A 17,652-nucleotide genomic window follows, 5' to 3' on the forward strand; every position below is an offset into this window, starting at 1 on the left:
CTCCTCCTGGCTGGGCTACACCCACCACCCACCGCTGGAGCCCCGGGAAGCCTTTGTTGATGGCGACTGGCTGGCCAGCACGCAGCACAAACCTGCAGCTCCGAGCAGACCACGAACCAGAACCAGCCAGGTGTCCTTAAGCAATCAGAGCAGGAGACATGTTCTGGATAAATGGTCTGGCCCCCTCCTCCCCTACTTGGAGGAGGAGATGGGGCCCTAGTCTTCCCACCATCCTTGGAACCTAGGGGAAAGGCACCTCATCCTAACTGTGTGAAGCCCGTAACCTGGAAGCAAATTTACCGATCAAACCCCAGGCCTTCATTCTGTGGACGCAGGAGGCAGGCACCGGCCCAAGCACCCAGGAGCAGATACAGCCAGGCCACGCTCCCAGGGCTTCTGACCTGGCCCAGCACTCTGCCCAGTCTGCCTCCAATGTCTAATAAGCTCTGGGAAAACTGGGAGGAGCAGACACCGGCATTACACTGAGCACCTGCTGTGGGCCATGCATCGGGCCAACCCGCAGAGCCACATTACTTCTTACAACAGCTTTATGAGAGTGGCCCATTGTTTTCCAGGCAATGATCAGGGAAGCAAAGTCACCTGCCTAGCATAACACAGCAGGTAAAAGACGGAGCCAGGATTCAAACTCAGGTTATCTCTGACTGCAGAGCCCATGTTCTTCCCTTTACATCTCAAACAGGGCTGCCCTGGAACTGCCCGCCCCTGGGATGCCTGCCCACAGGCTGCCTGCCTCCCAGGCTCTTGGACTGTGCTAGCTTGAGTGGCTGTTTGTGGGCATGGGGGAGGGAAGGGGGGCTCGGGAAGGCAGAAGCGGTGGTTTTTTCCTGGATAATACTCATGGTGCACCCTGGCTCACTAATGGCTCTAGAATCCAGCTCTGAGGACATGACTGCACCTTGCTCAAAACCTTCAGGGACCCCTGCTACCTTAGAGGAGAGGGCCCCAAGTCCTTAGCCTGGACAGTAGGGCCGCACCTCTCCTCAGTTCCCGTGGAAGTGTTATTTGTTGTTCTTACACAACAAATAGGGTCTGCACTTCCCTGCCTCCATGCATTCCTCTGCTTGGGCTGCCCTGTCTATAGGATGACCTGCTCACCCTCCAAATACCCCCTCTTCGGATGCCTTCCCTCTTTCACAGCCCTGAGCCCTTTCTGCCTTGGGTAACCCTACAGCACTCCTGCGAGTATATGAGTTCTGGTGTACATATGCTCTCCCCTTGGGCTGTGAACTCCTGGAGGGCTGGAATCCAGTACACAAAGGGTACTGAATGGGGCAGAGCTTATGGGAGGGGATCCTGAATGATCAAGACTGAGTTGCAACTTGAAGGAAACAGGCCAGACCCCAGAAGCATCTCCTGAGGTCAGAATCTGGGCCACATTTGCAAGGTGCTGTGCAGTTTGCCTCTGGGGATTTGAAAGCTGAAGGCCCCTTTGTGGGGGTTCCTGGGGCCATGTCCCCCACTGGGGTTGGGACTCTCACTGCCTAAAGAAAGCTGGACCTGGGCTCTTGTCAAAGGAGTATTGGTGTCCCTGCGAGGACTTTTTTTTTTTTTCTTGAGAGAGGGGCAGAGGCAGAGGGAGAGAATCTTAAGCAGGCTCCACGCCCACCACAGAGTCCAGAGTGGGGCTCGATCTCACGATCCTGAGATCAGGACCTGAGCTGAAATCAAAGAGCTGGACGCTTAACTGACTGCACCACCTGCGAGCCCCCCTGCGAGGCCTTTAAGTGCCACTCTGTCTGCCTGCTCCCAGGGATGGGCCCAATGCAGGCAGAGCCTGCCCCGCATCTGGGGAGGGGAGCCCTGGCACTCACCCTGCCTCCCTGCCCCCACCAGCTGCAAACCCTCGTCTTTGAAGTCCTATTTCCCTCGTGTCCAGATTCCTTTGCAAAAACTCATGAAACTGGAACTTGCAAAAAGTCATTCGTAGTCCAAACTGCCTGAAGAACCCTTTTAATGAGATTTTTCAAGACTTTTCATCCCTTTCCCCTACTGCCTGCCTTTCCAGACAGGAAGCTGTTAGAGTGTGGTGTTTTCTTGCCAATATTTAAATGCTCAAACCCTTGCTTCCCTGAGGCTGGAGTGAGTGTTCTGAAGGCCAACGTGTCTGTTAGCAGCTGAGAGGGAGCGTAGTCAGGCTGGAGAATGGGAAGAGGGAGAGCTCTGTAGGGAGGAGGGGATAAGGGCAGTGTTCCAAAGCAGCTAGTCAGGATCTCTGTAAGACTGCTCCATAGGTGGGGGTGTCTGCCAGGGAGGGGATCTAGAGGCAGGGGGGTGGGGAGTGCAGGCACCATCTTGGATTGCCATGAGTGCAGAGGGCTTTTGGTGGCAGATGGCTGGCAGCGTGGGCCTGTCCCCCCACAGTGGGAAGCAGTCGCCATCTCTTGTCAGTGTGGTCTGGGTCTTAGTCTCCCCATCCATGAAGCAAAGGCTGGATTAGATGGGCCTCTAAGGTCGCTTCCAGATGACCTCTGACCTGGTATAATTGGGAGGGGTGGGAAGAGACCAGGCTGGGAGTCTATGGCCTCCACTCCAGTCTTGGAAGTTCATTCAGCTGCCTATACCCTAAAATGAAGAAGAGGATGATGCTTTTTGTCCTAGCCACCTGGTGGGGCTATCCTGGGGCAAACACATCGGCCTTCTAAAATGTAAGGTGCTGCAGATACGCAGGGAGACAGGGTCAGGAAGTGGGGCTTAAGCATAAAGGCAGGTCCCTGAGAGTGCACTTTAGTGGCTCCATCACTAAAAATGGAGTCTCAGCTCCTTTGTGAGGCACAGGACCCACCAATGTCTCTTCTGTATCTCCAGGGCTTTGCCTGGGTTGTCCCCTTCACCTGAGATTCCCCCCACCTGGTCCCTGCCTGAGACCACTTACCCTCTCTTTAAGGCTCAAGTGCACCAGGAGCTTCTCCTAACCCTCCAGGGCAGGGACTGGGCCCACCCCTGTGCCAACTCCGGGTCCCCAAGGCCGCCCGTGCAGACCTGCGTGTAAGACCAGGCTGAACGGGCCAGGCTGTGAGCTCCTGTGGCCTGAGCTGAGCTGTTCTCATTTCAGCTCCCTATGCTGCCCTGCCCAGTGCCTGGTACGGGAGGCTCCGATAAATATCTGCTGAGAGAAGCACAGACGGGTGGAGGGCCCGTCCTCTGAGGCCAGATTCCCCCAAATCCTTTCTCCACCCTAGGACATCCTCACAGCAGGACCCAGGGTTCATATGAAAACATAGCTGGAATTCCAATGTCAATTTGCACCACGCTCCTGACAACACCATGCGTGGAGAATGCCAATCCTACCCTGCCCCCACCGCGTAGGCCTCGGGGATCTGAGAGACTTCGCACCTCCCATGGTGGCTGGCAAAGTTGGCACTCAGTCCAAGCAGCCGTGACGTTCAGTACCAGGGCCATTCCCTTTGTGGTCAAGGTGATTAATGCCAGGTATCACTCCCTGGCTGGCACCTGGTCATCATGAACTAGGGCCACTCTGGGAAGCCAGCTCACCTCCCCCTAACAGACTGCCCTGCCCAGCCATAGGATGGCCTAGCCCACCTCCTCAATTCCGGGCTTCTTCAAGGGAAATCTGACCACGTGAGACCACTCATCTGGTCTTTGGGATCTCATGGCTTTAGACAAACATGCAAAACTAAACTTCCAGCACCCGTGGGCAGAGACCAGTCATCCACACTCAGGCCTGATGGCAGATGTTCTTATCTGGGGTTCTGGCACAGGCTGCTGGCCCTGGCCCTCAGTCTCCTCCACCTCCTCCCTGGCTTGGGAGGTGCAAGGGATCTGGCCAGAGTGCTCCACAGACAGGGGGAGGCTGAGTCCAAGGACACGGGAAATCCAAGGAGTCAGAGGCACCTTGATGTCAGAGGTGGAGGAATCCTTAGCAGTCATCAAAGTCCCCATGAACAGATGTGGATGCTGAGTCCCAGAAGGAAGGAACTTGCCCAAGGTCACACAGCGAGCAGTGATTAATAGGTCAGGACTCTTGTCCAGAACTCTGGTCAACAGGTCCTCTCTGCTGCCCTTAAAAATGGCCTTTAATGAACCATTACCGTTTCCCAGGTTGGGAAACTGGGAAAGCAGGTTGGGACTGATAAGACAATGTTTACACTGCACTGGTTGGGCTAGAAGTGCTTTCCCTCTGGAAGAAGAGCATTGTCACCCCCTATGCACAGAAAAGGCTCCAAAAGGTGCTGTGACTGCCAAGGCCATAAGGCCATGGAGTGGGGAGGCCTGTCCCTTACTTTCTCCACTGCATGCATCCCCGGCTCCTAGACTCCAAGCCCGTTACTGTGAAAACAGAATCAAGGTGCTGTCCGTCCCTCAAGAGCAGTCCAACCCAGGGAATGTGGCACACCCGGGATGAAAAGGAATTGCACTCTCGGGGCTGTGATGGAAATACTCTCCTGAAGACCCATCTCAGGTGGACTTTAGGCCCGTTTGCATCACAAAGGGCACATTTCACAGGAAACTGGGAAACGGATCCCGCAGGTATCGTGGTATGGTCACTTCTGCAACTGGCTGGAGAATTCCGTATATGGTCCCATGTTGCTGCTTCAGCGGTGACACATCCTGGGTACTCAGGAGGCCAAGTTCCCTTGCAGGCAGAGCTGTGTTGGGGTCACCGTGGGGCCCCAGTGTCCAGCCAGGTCTGCCCAGCAAATAAATAGGAAACTTAGTGGGGCCCGGGCCCTCATGGAGGATCGCCGGGCCTGGTATGGGGTGCTCCATCCCTACTTCCTTGGTGCACCCAATTAGCCATTTTGGGAACACTCCTCTGGCCAGGCCCCAGACAACAGGATTCCAGGAGGAAAGAGTCACAGAGCAACTCCTAGAGTACCAGCACGAGGAGGGCCGCTCTGAGGAAGCCTAGGGGGTGGGCAGGCTGCCTCAGTCAGCGTGGAAGGGCAGTGACGCGGGAATCCCGTCTCTGATGTCACCTGCTTCCTTTAACCTCTCCCAGCCTGGACAGCACACTGCACCTTGAAGCTCGGGAAGAATCGCTCAAGAGCTCCTGGGTTGCTAGGTTACCTTGGACAGTGAGGGAGGAGGCAGGGCTGCATGGAGCAGTGAGCTGTGAGCCGCTGAGGACCCGCTGGTCTCTGTCAGCATGGCCCGCAGTGTGCACCTGTCCCCCACGGCCGCCCTCTCCTCCATCCATGATGGGCTTCTAACTCTGCTCACTTCCAGCCCAGCCTCCCAGCCCAGCTGCAGTTCAGTATTGAATTCTTCTCAGCTGAGATAACTGAACTGACTCTTCAAGCCAACGGTCTGACAGTGAACAACGAAGCACAGGTGCTGCTTGTCCTGAGTGCACTCCCAGCTGGTTAGAAATCCCCTCCGTGTTCTCGCTGACGAGAGCCATCCAGCCCCAGTTGTACACCCCCAGCGATGAGACACTCACTACCTCCTGAGGCAGCTTTGGATGGCTCTAATTCCGGATCAGTTCTGCTTGTTAAAAAACTTTTGTTCTCACTGAGCTGGAATCTGCCCGCCCATAACTCCCACCTGGGGACCCCCAACCATAGCTGCTCCTTCTGCCCTGATCGTCCTGGAGCAATCTGTGGCTTCCACCATGTCTCCACATGTCCTCTGTTACCCAGGCAGACTTCAGTGCCTCTGTTTGCTGCCCATGCACTGCAACTTGTCACGGTCCCTCTCAGGGCAGAGCCCAGCAGACAGGGTGGGGCCAGTCCTGAGCAGAGAGAGCAGGCCAGTCTCTCCTTCTGTGGCTGCACTGCTGCTACGGTCTACACGGCCGGCAGCCACATCCCAGCAGGCCCCTTCTCTATCACATGGCCTCTAGGAACGGTGATAGAGCAGGGACGAAGCCAGGCAGAGGGCTTCATTGCTCCTGCTGGTCTGTGCTGGCCAAAGGGCCTGGGGTCCTTAAACCCCAATTCTGTCACTAACTTTGTGTCCTTGGGAAATCGCTCCTCTCTAGGCCTCAGTCTTCCTATCTGTAAAATGGGTTTTAGACAATCTGTTGGGTCCCATTCAGTAACAGCACTGAATGATGAAGCGCTCAAGCAAAAAACCCTCTTATTTCAGGGCTGCCTATCAACAGCGATGTTTCATGGGTCAGAAAGACCCAAGAGTTTACAAAGCAGCCACAGATGACACCAGCAGGATTCTTCCTGGCTCTTCGCAGTGCTCCTCACAACCTCTGCGACACACATAAAAATCAGACCTGCCCCAAAAGCAGCCTGGGACACAGGGGAAGGGTTGTTCCCACAGCGGCAGTGGGCTGCCGTGGAGAGTCAAACAGCTGGTCCTGAGTCCTGGCCCTGCCCCTTGGGCCTGCCAATCCCCCCTGTGAGCCTCAGTTTCCTCACCTGGAAAATGGGGACAATATGTTTCTCATCAGAGGACTGTTGTGAGGTTTGAGAGAGGGATGAGGTATGCTCAGAGCTTCATTTGCGTCCTGCCTCACAGCAGATATGAAAGCTATTCTTGGGTATTTAATATTAAATCCTAGGAAAATGCCCCTCCTCTTCTGGGGCAGAGAACATTAAAAACCTCCTCTGTCTCCCAGGAGAGTAAGTTCAAATTGAAAAACTGAGGCTTGAAATAACTCATGCCGGCATGTTCCCGGGGGAGGGGACACTGGCGATCTTGCTGCCACAGACACAAGAGCCAGGCAGCGCTTCACTTGAGGCTGCCGAGGAGGGCTGAGAGGGTAGATGAGGCTGTACTCACTTCAGGGAGAGGGAATAGTCGTGCTTGCTGGTCTGGCTGTTCCGGACAAGGTAGCTGCACTCCTTGCAGAGCCGCAGAAGGTTCTCGGCGTCTCCTCGGCTGATGGCTCCATGATACCAGCTGGGGAGAAGGGAGAGGGTCAGAACCCAGCACAGACCTGACCCCCACAGCACTCGATACCCTTGCAAACTCCTTGGGGAGGCTCGGCTCCCTTGGAGGGCAGTTGGCCTGTCCCAGTGTCCTCGTCATGAGGCAAGGGCACGTGTGTGTGGGTGTGCATGTATTCAGTTCTTCAATATAGAATTATATGTCTGCTCACGTGCGATCCTGGGGAGAGCACAGTGAACAAACCGGCAGCCTCCTCCCTCACAGGGCTTACATCCCAGGTGCTACGGAGGAGACGAAGCAGGGTGGGGTGTGGTTTGGAGCTCGTGGTAGTGACTGCTATTTTAAGCAGTAGCCAGGGAAGCCTTCTTGAAGGAGTGACATTTCAGTGTGGACCTGCAGGAGGTGAGGGAGGAAGCCACAAAGGCCCGTAGCTGGGACAGAGCGTTCCGGCAGAGGGAGGGGCAGCCAAGGCCCGAGGCAGGAGGGAGTGCCTGATGAGCCTGGGAAACAGCTAGGAGGCCAGCACAGCGGCAGAGAGCCCAAGGGGGTGGGGGGTGGGCAGTGCGACCCATGCAGCCACCAGGCAGGGCTGGGTCAGGGTGCCTCGTGCGCAGGGAGAGGACCCTGGCTTTCTCCGTCTGAGTGACACGGAGGCCATCAGAGGGTGCTGACAGGAGGGACACGTGCTGCCTCTCTGTGACATCTGCGGGACAAGTGGGCGGTGCTCATCACTCAGGAAAGCAGGCAGTTGGGTCGGAAAGCCAACCAATGCTCCTGTCAAGCAAATCTGGCATCGGCTGGGAAGGCGGGAAGCCCGGCACCACTGTTCTCGGATACCACGCGGTCAGCGGCAGAATCCGAAGGAAGGGGTGCAGTGGCAGATGACCTGACTAAGGCCCCTGGCTGCAGGACAAAAGAGGAACACTGATCTTCGAGATTGGGAGAGCTGAAGGTAGAATTTTGGAGGAAGACTGAAGATCACAAGATGCGAGTCAGGATGCATTTTTGTTTACATTACGGTGCAGGGGCAGTGGGACGGTGGCAAGACGGGGCCAGGAAGAGAACCATAGGCGCTGGATGGCCACAGAGGCACAGACCACCCTGCCACACTCGCCAACCGGGCGGTCACGGGCAAGCAGCAGAACCTGACTGCACCTCGGTTCTCTCTCGAGTTAGGGTCACTCCACCCCCATTTTAGGGTGTGAGGATTAAATGGGAGGATGCATAGCAGGGCTTATGCAGAGCCTGGGATGGGTGAGTTTCAACAAACGGCAGCTCCGAGCATCGAGAGAGTGAATTTGCTGATGGCCATGGGTAACTCCCCCAACTGTCATTATTCAGGCTGCTGGCCACCCGTAGGCTGCATTTCAAATTCCCAGGTGTAAGCAGGGGTGCAGCCGCCTCCTAGCCCCGGCCCAGGAGGGCCCTGCAGACAGGGCCGCTGAGAGTTCTGTGATAGACATTCTGCGTGGGGACAAACAGGGCACTCCTTACCCTGCACCCTTTCTGCCATTTACAAGGCAGCGTTCTGAACAGTTAGCAGCAGTGGTGATGACATAATGATAACCTCAGAACCCAACCTGCTTCAGGAAAGCAAGGACTAGGGAGTAGATATGAGTGTCCCTGCCCACTGAGCATGGGAGTGAGTCGCTGACTGCCCGGGAGGTGATCGCTCACAGCAGGTGAGCCCTGGGGCTGGACATCTGGAGGGGAGACTCACCAAGGGAAAGGGTAGGAGGAGTGTAGACCCGCCTTCCTTTCTAAATGTACGTAGAAATGAAGAGGAATATGAAGTTAGGGATTGCAAGGGATCCCATAGTGAAAGCACTTCCAGAGATGTGAGGGCTGAAGTCACACGTTAGAAGGTATACACGACTGGAGTTTGGAGAAACAGCTAGACAAGGATGGAATGGACTTCAGAACTAAGAGTTAACAGATTTGGCAAGGTTGTTTTCTGGGAAATTTCACCCGTGTAACGCATACCCAGTGAGCTGACAAACATGTTGTTTTATTAGGAAAACAAGTTCCAGCCATTTGAAGCAGAGCCATCCTCAGGGAAAGGCCTAGAAGAGGTCTCCAGGGAAGTGCTGTCTGCCCTGCGCCTCTCGCTGAGCACAGGAGCTGAGCTGGTGGCAGATGGCCTCCAGAGGCTCGGGATCCTGGTGGAAGGTAATGCCTGGAGGGTCAACAGGATAAGCTGCTGGCTCCTTGCCTACTGCCCCAGCTACTGCACACAGAAAGTCAGGGACTTGGGTTGAGATTCACAGGAGACCCAAGCTAGTTTGGGAGAAAAGGGCCAAAGGACATGATCAGGGGACTGGGGCCAGCCACTGGCCAGACGGTTGGCATGAGGTTGGGCACCAGGAGACAGGGTGGGCCTCGGTGGTCCCGTGGGGGGCTGAGGGCCAACTGCTGGGCCCCAGCAGGCTCTACCTAGACTGAAAACAGAATCTAAGCAGGAGGCACTCTGGGGATGTGCTGGATTTTGCAGAGCTGGCCAGTCAGGCCAGAATTGTGGGGATTGAGAAGACCCAACCATTGCCATCCAGCCTATGCAGTACCCATTAGCTCACCCAGTATTTCCTCACCACTGACTACATCCTTGATCTCATGGGGCTGATGCAGGGAAGAGGGAGAGTCAATAAACAGATTTAGGACACAATTTCAGAAAGTGACAAGTGCTATGTAGGAATCCTGAGTTTGTGCTAGGCAGTGACCGGGGCAGGGAAAGTGCCTATGTTAGAACGAACAGACAGGGGAGCCTGCAAGGAGATGACATTTGACCTGAGAATCTGCATCGTGAGAAGGAGCCAATCATGTAAAGAGCCCAAGAAAACACGTTCTCTGCAGAACTAACAACTGCAAAGGATCTGAAGTAGAATGCACCGGGGGTGTTCACAGAGCAGAAAGGCAGCAACAATGGTCCAGCTCTGTGAGCACGGGGAGTGCTACAGGATGAGGGTGGAATGGGAGGCAGAGCCCAATTCCCTGAGGCCTGTGAGCAAGGGAAGAAGTCTGATTTCATTCTAAGCATAGCAGAGGGCAATGTGTTTTAAAAAGAGGATGTTACTTGCTCTCGATGGTCTTGCCAAAGGCCAACCAGGTTCTCCTGAAGAGGGGCCAGAGGGGAAGTGAAGTGGGAGACGAGCTAGGGGGCTTCTGTGGTGGTACAGATGGGAGCTGGTTCGGGGACAAGAGGAACAGATGGACTCAGCCTATATTCTGGGTGGAAAACTAGCAGAAGTTGCTAGTTTAGATGCATTAGATGCTAGTATAAGGTAAAAAAAGGGAATCCAGAGGACTCCAGATTGGTGGCTTTAGCAAGTAGGTACATGTGATGCCATTTATGGAGGTGGGGAAGCTGGAGGAGGAGCAAGTGTCCGGAGATCAGGAGCCCAGTTTTAAACACACTAAATTTGAGATGTCCATTCGTCAGCCAAGTGCAGATGCCAAGACAGCAGCTGGATGTAGGAGTTGGGGGTTCTAGGAGAGGTGGGGGCCGGGGATGTGCACTGGTGACTCACCACCAGGATCCTGAGGAGACTACCCAGTGAGAGCATGTAGCTGGAACCTGAGCCCCACACAGTCCAACTTTCAGGTAAAGCTGAGGTGAGGAGCCAGGAGGGGAGACAGAAGAGGTGGCCAAGGAGGCAGAGGAAAAACCAGGAGCAGAGTGTGTCTCCAAAGGAGTGAGCTGTCTACTGCGCTCGGCGAGAGAGAATGGGAGGTAATGGAAGGAAGACAGTGTTGACAGCTCTTTGGGGACTTCATCCATTTCCTGGACAGCACCTATTACATGCCAGGCACCATTCTAAAGCACCAAGGAGTCAGTGGTGACCCAGAGAAGGTTCTGCCCTCACAGAGCTTATGTTCCAACAAGGGCAGGATGCACGCTGGATCCAGCCATTTCTGGATCATTATTTTGTTTGTTGATTAAAAAGGACATAGTGATCAGAAACAAGCAACACCTACCACCCAGTCTGGGTAGCTGTGACAGAAGGTTAGCAAAGACGCCCGCTGGGAGCACTCCCCCACGTGCTCAGTACAGCAGGCACGCGGTGTCACGAAGGAGGCTGAGGCCCTCCCCAGATGATAGCACATGCTGAAAGGGGGCACATAGCACATGACATCATTCGGAAAACCCTGCATCCTGCTCACCGAGTGAGCATTTCCTGTGAGGGATGCACTGCCGGCTATGCTGAGGCCAGAATCCCCCGCTGGAGATTAATATAGTACATGACACACATGGGACAGTCTCAGGAGGGATCGGCTTGCTGTCAGCTCATCTCCTGTCTTTATGGCGTGCCTACTCTGTGTCAGGCGTGTGTGAAGACTCAGGGAGAAGAGTGTGTATGGGGAGGGGGAGGAAGGGGAGAGTGTGGGGCCAAGTCACAGGGCTGGAGTTCCAATCCTACCTCTGCACTGGGAGCTGTGACATTCTGGCCAAGGCTCTGTGTCCCTTGGAGTCCCGACTTCTCATCTAAGTGACGGGGATGATAACCCCATTTATCACCTATTTGCTTATTAAGAAGATGTTACACCTGAAGGTATCAGCACAAGATCTAGGACCTGCTTCATCAAGTCTCTAGACAAGCTGGCTGTAGTCCAGGTGTAGGGAATGGTGAGAAATTGAAAAAGCAGTGTGGGGGCAATTCACAGAGCAAGCGGCAGGCTGGGGAGATGAGACTTTATCCTGGAGGTGATGGGGAGCCACTGAAGGTTTCAGAGCTGAGCAGGGACCTGCGCACAGTGAGAAAGGAGGTCAAGGGGTGGGGTGGTAAAGGGCCTGACTGACAGTGTTGGGGAAGAGCAGGGAGGGAAGGAGGCAGCAGGGATGGGACTGGGCCACCGACTAGAGGTGGGAAATCTCAGGGGAAAGGGGCTGAGAAAACCCAAATGAAGAGCATCAAAGCCAGGAGCGTCTGGGTGGCTCAGCTGGTTAAGCAGCTGCCTTCAGCTCAGGTCATGATCCTGGAGTCCTGGGATCAAGCCCCATGTCGGGCTCTGTGTTCAGAGCGGAGCCTGTTTCTCCCTCTCCCTCTGCCCCTCCCTACTCATAGTCTCTCTATCTCTCATGCTCTCTCAAATAAATAAATTTAAAAAAAATCTTAAAAAACCCCAGAACATTTGAGTTAAGAAAACTCTCCCTCTGCCCCCCTCTTCTCTCAAATAAATAAATCTTAAAAAAAAAAAGTGTCAAAGCCTTGCTCAACAAATACCAAGCAGATGTGAGGCAAAACTATCACTGTGGCTAACAAACAAATCTAATTTATAGCAGTCAAAAGTAGGGGTGGCAATACGGCATGGAGGGAGAAAGCCCAGGGGTAGGAATCAGGAGACTTGACGGTGGCCTTGACATTCTCTCAGGCTTAACAGTGACTGTACAGACTGGAGCTGAGGCTGGGCCTTGATCCCTTAGAACTTACATTTGCTTTTCCAGTGGGACAGCAGGATCCACTCTTTCTCCCAAGATCCCACAGAACTCAGGGCTCCCATGCTTGATGGGCTTGAAGCCCCCTCCCGGAGCTCGAAGCTGGCGCCGCCGGTCCCGGGAAGGTGAGGGGGAGGATTGCCGTTTCTCGTTGCCGTTAAACTGGGCTGTGGGGGAGAGAAAAAGCACACGGTCACCAGAGCTCAGCCCGACGGATTACTGGGTGGTGCAGAGTGGGGTAATAGCCGATTGCTCCCCTTGGGGCTTTACGATTCAGAGGGGGAAGAGCTCCTGGCAATTAATGAACATGGCTCAAAACGCTTGAGTTTCCTACAGCAGGTGCTCTCAGAGCCAGATGGTGCATTCAAGGGGCTGGCTGAGTCTCCCTCCAGAGGCCACTGAGCTCGGCCTTATCCCCAAAGGATGCCCCCTGCAATCTCCAGCAAGGGGGGGGGGGGCACGGCACTCCCACTGGGGCTCAGTCCCCTGGACAGTTCTCAGGGAAGCAGCTGTTCCCCATCTTCTGCCTCCAAGTGGCTCCTCTCCTCCCATTCTCCCCACCGCCCCCCAGGGCATACTGGCCACATCTGCCCCCTTTCTCTTGGGATGACCCTACAGAGTTCCAATCAAGGGCCATGCTGCATCCCCCACATCTGCTCCTCTTCATTCAGTGCCCTCTGCATGGGCCCCACACGCAGCGAGCCCGGTCCCAGCACCAGGTGAGGCTGAAGCAGTGCGCAGCACAGTGGGCAGGCCCTGCCATGTGCCTCCGCCCCGCCCTGCGCCTGTGAGAGCATCGTTTACCTCCACAGGTTTGGGGAGGATACCTCTCGAGGGCAGGACCTCAAAGATAGCCCACAAAGAGCAGAAAATACTGAGCTGAACCTGGAGTTGCCAGAAGCATTCCTAGAGACCAGTTAGTCTACCTTGCAAGTTATCTCTCTGATGACTGTACCCACCTCATGGGGTTGTTGTGAGGATTCAATCAGGTGATGTCACCCAGATCTTAGCAGAGTGCCTGGCATGCAGTCGCTGCTCAACTCATGTTATTATAAATATTTACTTTTATTATCATCTCTGTTCAATGAGGACACGGTACTAGGTACTTCACATAAGCTTCCGAACCAACCTGAGTTCCTCTTCCAAGCTTGCCAGTAACTTGCTGTGTGCCTTGGCTAAGCTACTCAACCTCTCTGAGGCTCCATTTCCTACCTCACCACGTAACTGCGAAGATCAGATGAGAGAACACATCGTAAGGGCCCAGCACACAGAGGGCCGAGTGAATGGGCCAGGCCCTGCGGAACAAGGCTCTCAAAGCCAGGTCCGGTTGCAGGCCCACAGACACACACTGGCAGGAATCTCCTCTCCAAAGAGCAAGCACAGATGTGGTGAGCTGTCCTCTACCCTGGCCAGACACACGCCAATCAACCTCCCATTCACGAAGAGGGCGGGAAACCCCAGCCCGGACTGTGGTGGTGTGCTGTCTATGGGACTATGGAATGTGGATGAACTTGTTCTATGTCTCAGCTGCTGAGCAAGATCATCCATCAGGACCGCAAAGCATTTCCATCCCTCCAAGACACTCTTCTCCATTAACCACTATGGAAAGCAATGGGAAGGGAGGTTCCTGCCAACGGAAGGCTCTAGACATGCTGGACTCATGTGTGTGCGCTCACTCTCATGACTGAGGCAGAGGCCGGCGGCCTGTCCATGCACCTGCCCCACTCAACACTCCCTCACATGTGCCAGGCAAGCTAGGGCTGGAGAAACAGAGAAATCCCTGCCTGTGAAGCTCCGAGTCTGAGTGGGGACAGACACAATAAATGCACACCAGCTGCAGTAACTGCCGTGGACAAACCTGCGGGAAGGACATTCCAGGCAGAGGGAAGAGCAAGTTCAAGGGCCCTGAGGTGGGAACGTGCCTCAGGTGACAGAAACAACACAGCCCAGGGGGAATGGAGGGCAGTGGGAGGAAACAGTACCAGGTCATTGGGCGCTGTGTCTTGCAAAGGACTTTGATTTTATTCTGAGAGAAATGGGGAGCCACGCTGAGGTTTTGATGGGGAGGGTTTTGACCCGGCATTTTCGAACAGGACTGCTGTGCTGAAAAGGGATGGGAGGACAGGGGTAGATGGGAACTCTCTGCACTTTCTGCTCAATTTCGCCGTGAACCTACAAATGCTCTTTAAAAAGTTTATTAATTAAAAGAGAGAGAGAGAGATGCACAAGAGCAGTGAGGATGGTCGTGCAGGCTTTGTCTGTGCATTGGGAAAGAGGATGGAGAGGCTATAGGCCTATGGCCTGAGCACTGGATGGATGGGGCTGGCATTCTTCAGGAGGTGAAGGTTCACAGAAAACTGTACTTAAAATCTGTGAGGAAGCAGGAGGGAGGCCAAACTCCAACCTAGAGACACCCCCAGCCTGTGAGGCCAGGACCAGCAGTATAGAGCAGGGACAGAGTGAGGACTCGCTGGGGGCTCTGCCCTCTTCTCGGGCTACAGTTCTTTCCTGGGTCCCAACCACAGGGACACACAGCAATGACAAGGCCCTTCTAACATACAGGTCCTGGGGTTGGGTGTCTGAGAGAACCCTCTTCCATCTGGTCAATAACCTGGGCTTGCATGGTAGTAGTGAGAGAGTGAAGCCTAGAGCTGGGGCCCCAGCACACGTCACTGTGGGCCCCTGCCTGGCTTCCCAGCATCCTGGCTCTCCCACCAGGGCTCCTCCTGCTGAACCACACCAGCCCTGGGCTTCACCCAGGCAACTAGTAGCCCCACGGCAACTAGTCAAATGGCATATATGTTCTTGGGTAGGGGGGTTAGGAAGAGGTGAGCCATCTGTCTTGCAGAGTCCTAGATGGGTACCTTGGGCAGGGGTGAGCACTGGGATCAGGTGGACAGGTAAGGGCCCGGTCACACAGCCCTTTTCTAAAGAGCTGGGTCTTGATCCGATGGATGGGTCAGTCAGGGAATGTCATTCTCAGATTGGGTTTTAGAGAGGTCTCTGACTACTGATGGAGATGGGATGTGGGGGGCAACCAGGGAGGCAGGGAAACCAGTTAGGGAAGGTAACAGAGGCTGAATCCCTCCGTGATGGGAGGGATGTAGGAGGTGATGCCAACAGGACTCGACTACTCACGGCCTGAGCCAGGGAAGGCCCGTGTGATGCTCCACTGAGAGGAGATCCGGGGTGCAGCAGGAGAGGGGGGCCAGGGACCATGGGAACAGCGTGCACTTTTCCTCGGTCCCTCTCTCCGCTAACTTTCTGTCAGGAATGGAGGGAGGCTGCTGAGCAAGCCCCTGGCTCCTGGGGTCTATGAGTCCTGAGATGGGCAGTGAAGAGGCATGATGTGGGAAGGGGCTGGAGGGAGACGAGGTTCTAGGCTCGGTTTTGCCACAGGCTAAGGAAAGGGAGAGACGAAATGAATTGTAAGACATGTTCACCTCTAACTAAAATCAGAATTCGGAGAGTTCTGCCAATATAAAACCCCACACATACCTCCTGGCACAGAAGAGGGAGGACAGACACGAAACATGGAACACCATCTATAGAAGGAACCCAAGCTCTTCAGCACAGCCCATGACCCAGCTGCCTGTCCAGCCTCAGGCCTCACCACGGCCACTTCAAGGCAATGTCTTCTGCCTGAACTACCACCACCCCATCCCCTTCTACCAGTCTCCTCACCTAACTGACTCCACTTGCCCTTCAGGGGCCACCTCTTCCAGGAAGCCTTCCCTGACCTCACCCCCTCCCCAGACTCACCTTGATCTCGGTCTATGGCCTCCTAATGGCTAGTTTCCTGGTCTGGAGCGCCATGAGCCCCTCAAGACAGGGGCCGTACCACATATGCCTTTGCGCCCCTTGCCTAGCACATGCCTACAACCTACCAGGTACCCAATGAATGACTGAATGAAGAAAATTAATGAGCTGTTGTTTCACTTTATTGGAAAAAAATATCGGTTTTTCATACCAGATAAACTCGATAAAACCTAATAACATCCCAGTCAACACTGTAATTCCCCACTGAATTAATTTATACATTCGCTTGCAAGCTTAATAATATAGCCATATATTTCAGAGGGAACAGGTGGTGATGAATGACAGGCTTAATTAGGCAAATCATTTCACCTAAAATAAAATACACAAACTCCAAGTGCAGTGATTCAGCAGCAAAAGAAAAAAAAAATTTAAGAACAAAAGCTCCAAACACAACTGCTTTCATTCCTTCTAATTAAGTTTCTCTTTAATCTGCAGTTTAAAATGGCAATTCTTTGAATTTAGTGATTTTCTGCAAAAGATAAAGACACAAACCCTCAAAAGAATATCTGCATTTAGAGAAAAAATATGCCACCCCTGTGAGTCATTAGAATGACAGAACCTAATTAATTGCACCTATAGGCAATTACAAATGGAATCAGAGCTGTGCAGGAGGGAGGGGAGGCTCAGGGGGCGGGACCAGGCCCTGGGAGACAGTGGGAGACATGGCCCCACTGATGTACCACCAGCCTGTCTCCAGGGCAGGTGAGGAGGCCCCTTCTCCATGCCCCAAATGTCCTTCCAAAAATTCCGGTCTAATGACAGGCCTCAGCCTTTAAAGGCCCAGCTCAGGTGCCCCCACTGCTGTCCTTCCAGGCCTTTTTTCCATCCACATTAGCATCCAACTTTGGTGGTCCCCTTCCTACTTGTAGGATAGATTTTATACCAATCGGTTCTGACGTTCAGTCACTGCCAATAATGGATGACAGCATCCCAGGTACCCACGTTGGCTCGGACTCTCACAATAGCCCCGCCACCCTGTGGGTGATGGGTGAGAGATGGGGACTCAGAGGTGAGAAAGAACTTACCTCAAAGGGTCTCAAAGCTAAGGGGTGGGGGAGACCAGGCTTGAGCCCAGGCCGTGGGTCACCAGGGTCAGCTCCCCCTCGGCCCCCTCAGGTCCCTGTGGTCAGGCAGGGGCTGTACACCCCTCATTCAGTCTATGGTGTGCTTCCCACCTCTAGGCCTGGAATGACCACCCTCCCGCTCCATCCATAGGACATCTAGAAGCTTCCAAGACCTGGCAAAAAGCCACCTCTCCACAAAGCCTCCCCTATCCTGCCTGCTGAGAGCCCCTTCCTCCTCAGAAGCACTTGGCACTTGGCTTGCAGCTCCATGGCGCCGCCTCCTACTCCTCCCCAGCCAGCCTGGGTGTTCTGTGGGGGCGGTGCCTGCGACTGATTTTCTTTCTCTTCCCCTCTCCAATCTGTTTGCTCCTAAACCTAATGCAGTGCTTGTTATGGAGACGGGTGTTCAGTAAATGTTTGCTTAGATGAAATAAATGTGTTCCTTCAGGGTCCAGCTCCTTCTTGTTTATCGTTCAGGGCTGGCCAGAGAAAACAAGTTCCAAAAGGCCAATG

The 17,652-nt window shown here is 54.3% G+C and overlaps 1 protein-coding gene across 1 annotated transcript in view; it reads right to left on the minus strand.

Moving 5' to 3' along the window:
- The window catches only part of SHB (SH2 domain containing adaptor protein B), a 131,329-nt gene that overhangs the window by 17,749 nt on the left and 95,928 nt on the right, over nucleotides 1-17,652 (minus strand). Inside the window, exons 4-5 of the mRNA XM_036100466.2 lie at nucleotides 12,252-12,423; nucleotides 6,718-6,837 (exon numbers count right to left, since the gene is read on the minus strand). Coding sequence (XP_035956359.1) covers nucleotides 6,718-6,837; nucleotides 12,252-12,423 — 292 coding nt within the window. The remainder of the gene's footprint in view (nucleotides 1-6,717; nucleotides 6,838-12,251; nucleotides 12,424-17,652) is intronic.

This window comes from Halichoerus grypus, chromosome 14 (assembly GCF_964656455.1).
Source record: "Halichoerus grypus chromosome 14, mHalGry1.hap1.1, whole genome shotgun sequence".
Classification (NCBI taxonomy): Eukaryota; Metazoa; Chordata; class Mammalia; order Carnivora; family Phocidae; genus Halichoerus; species Halichoerus grypus.